Source organism: Myotis davidii, unplaced genomic scaffold (assembly GCF_000327345.1).
Source record: "Myotis davidii unplaced genomic scaffold, ASM32734v1 scaffold705, whole genome shotgun sequence".
NCBI classification, from domain to species: domain Eukaryota; kingdom Metazoa; phylum Chordata; class Mammalia; order Chiroptera; family Vespertilionidae; genus Myotis; species Myotis davidii.
The window spans coordinates 1,425,235-1,428,250 of record NW_006296405.1 but is presented as its reverse complement, the minus strand read 5'-3'; the positions used below and the strand labels follow the sequence as shown (position 1 = coordinate 1,428,250).

General features: G+C 51.7%; 1 protein-coding gene across 1 annotated transcript in view; it reads right to left on the bottom strand.

The window, feature by feature from the left end:
- The window catches only part of OPN1SW (opsin 1 (cone pigments), short-wave-sensitive), a 4,750-nt gene extending 2,092 nt beyond the window's left edge, over nt 1–2,658 (bottom strand). The window contains exons 1-4 of the mRNA XM_006771393.2: nt 2,300–2,658; nt 1,840–2,008; nt 1,353–1,518; nt 779–1,018 (exon numbers count right to left, since the gene is read on the bottom strand). Coding sequence (XP_006771456.1) covers nt 779–1,018; nt 1,353–1,518; nt 1,840–2,008; nt 2,300–2,654 — 930 coding nt within the window. The 5' untranslated portion in view covers nt 2,655–2,658. The remainder of the gene's footprint in view (nt 1–778; nt 1,019–1,352; nt 1,519–1,839; nt 2,009–2,299) is intronic.
- Between the last annotated feature and the right edge of the window lie 358 nt (nt 2,659–3,016).

Below are 3,016 nucleotides of genomic sequence, written 5' to 3'. Positions count from 1 at the left end.
GGGGAATCTGCTCCAATTGCTTCTCTTCTGCCCCAGTTTCTGGCCTAGTCCCCGTGGCTCTCCCTCCGTGAGGAAGCCAGGATGGAGGCGGCTCTGGTCTGGGTCACTGGAAGGGATCACATGCATGTCTTAACATCTATATTTGAGCAGGGGTGACTCCACCTTAGTCTTCATGCCATTTCATCATTCTGCCTATCCCCACTTCCTGTTTCCATCCAGATTCACATTCGTTTTGAATCCATCTCAGGGATTGAAGAAATAAGATCATTCTCAAGACAGGAACTCCTAGATTTGTCTAAGTTTTTTTGTTTTTTTTTAGCTTAGATTTAGGAATTGAGGGATAGGCCACCTGGGATCTTCAGATGATAAGCTGCTTTAGATTTTATGCATGTGATTTCTGTGCTCCACACATGGTCCTGCAGGCTAGCAGTTGGACAAGAAAGGATTAAGAACTGAAATTGGAAGGACTAGAATGTAAGGGAGCTATCAGTTTTTCAATAAGACAAAACCTTTTCACTTATCCTGTCTTTTGGAGCAACTCAATTTTTATGGCTCAAGTTCTATCTTCCCCGGGTTCTATGATACTGTCTCGATGACCACACCTTCCTCCCTGTGCTTCTATGGGCTGCTCCTAGGTTACTAAGTATTTCTGTGGCTTCCCTTGTTCACCCTTAACCCTTGGAGTACAGTCTAAGGTACTCGGAGTTAAAAGTCATTGGTGACAAGAACCAGGTCTTACAGACTAGGGTCTCACAGGAATGTGAATGGGGAACTTTACCTGCTTATTCATGAAGCAGTAGATGATGGGATTGTAGACGCATGCGCTCTTGGAGAAGAAGGCAGGAATGGTGACAAGCCGTAAGTCTAGCCCGTGGTTACGGTTGTTGACCATATACATGGCCAGGGCAGCATAGGGCACATAACAGAGACAAAAGGACCCTACCATCACCACCACCATGCGGCTCACCTCCCGCTCAGCCTTCTGGGTCGAGGCTGACTCCTGCTGTTGGGCAGCAACCTGGGAAGAGCACAGAGAACACCACATCCTCTTCTCCCCAGCCCTCAACTCCCAGGTCTCTGGAAGATTTTTGTTTTTTATGGTGGAGGGGGGGAGAGAAATATGTGAGAGAAACACATCGATTGGTTGTCTCCTGCATGAATCCCTTCCAGGGCCCGGTCTGGGGAGGAGTTTGCAACTGAGGTACGTGCCCTTGACCAGAATTGAACCCAGAACCCTTCAGTCTGCAGGCCAATGCTCTAACCTCGCTATGGCTTTTCCAGATATGTTCTAGAACATTCCCCAACTCTTCCCTCTCACCTGGAGTCCCCTGACCCTCACAAAAGCCACTCACAGCTCTAAGGGCCCCCAGCAACTGAGAGTAGGAGAAGCAGATGAGGGAGAGAGGCACAATGAAGCAGAAGATGAAGAGGAACCAGGTATAGTACTCGCTGCGATACTTGGTGCCCACGGTGTACCAGTCGGGGCCACAGGAACATTGCAGGCCCTCGGGGATGAACCTGTAAAGGACCAAACACTCACCCGCTGGACGGCACTTGCTCACTGCGGGGGCCACCACAAGGATGTGGAGTGGGAGCCGAGATTCCTGCATTGGGGTCTCCATGTAGAACCCAGGGGATGCTCAGTGATGGGCGGGAAGGGCTTTCTGTGCTCACCAGCGAAGGGTATAGCAAATTGAACTGAAGAGTAGACTTTAGGATTTGTCTCCCACAGCCCTTTCTCTCATTAAAATTAGAAATAAAAAAGAAGCTTTACCCAACTCTCCACCCACACCACCCTCAGCTCCGAGCAATGTCAGCATCACTGCCCCGGGCTCTCACCGGCTCCAGCCGAAGAAGGGTGGGATGGAGACGCCAATACCAATGGTCCAGGTGGCCAGAACCACTATCAGTGCATGCTTGGAGCTGAAGCGAAAGCTGCCGAAGGGCTTACAGACGACAATGTAGCGCTCAAAGGCCAGGAAGGCCAGTGACCAGCCTGTTACCAGACCTGTGGTGAGACATGAAGGTAATGGGGTAGGCAGCCCACCCCGCCTGGCAGACGGAGAGAATTACGGAGTGGGGCAAGCACAGGGAGACAGGGTTGGACTAATGGGTGGGGTAGAATTTGGGATGCAATGGGTCAACTTTCTAGTCTAGGCTTTGTATTCCAATATGCAAAAGAGCACCAAACTCCCCTAGACTCCTCGTTTGGGATGCACTCCGGGTCGGCAGGCTGGTCCCTGGTTCCAATCCCAGCTCAGTGTCCTTTGCCTCCCCCAACCCCCTTCCCCGGCAGTACCTGCTGTGGAGCCCAGGAAGGCCTCCAAGGCACAAACGTGGCGGCCGAAGACGAAGTATCCCTGGCAACTGGCAATGAAGACAGTGAAGACAGAGAAGATGCAGAAGAGGAAGCCCCCCAGGGACACATTGACCAAAATATAGTTGAGGGGCTGTCTCAGCTTCTTGTAGCGCAGAGTGGCCACCAGCACAGTGGCATTGAGTGGTGTCCCTGCAAAGAAGACAAAGCCCATGAAGGCTGCCTGGAGGTGGAAGGCCCAGACCGGGGCAATGTGGTACTGAGGCCCATCCCACGGTCCCACGGAGGAGATGTTCTTGAACAGATAAAACTCCTCCTCCCCTGACATTTTGCTCATGGAGGTCCCCCACCCCCTCTCATCCCTCTTATAGATTACCCTCCCCCCACCTCACCAGAGACTGCAGCCTCCAAAGCCACTTTGGGGATCCCTGAATGGTCAGCGCTGATCCTAAGCCTCCTAAGGACAAAGTTTGGGATTAGAGACCCCCCAACCCCCCAACTAAACCTCCTTTTGCAGCCCCAAAGCCGATTGTGTGTCCTTCAGAGGATAAAAGATTGGGCTCAAAGAATCCAGACATGCACTACTGGGGCCTGGGGTGAACAAGAGTCAGCTCACGGAGCCTGGGAGATGCGGCCCATACCTAGTAAAGGTGCTTACATCACTTTTTAAAAAAGATTTTGTGTTGATTTAGAGAGGGG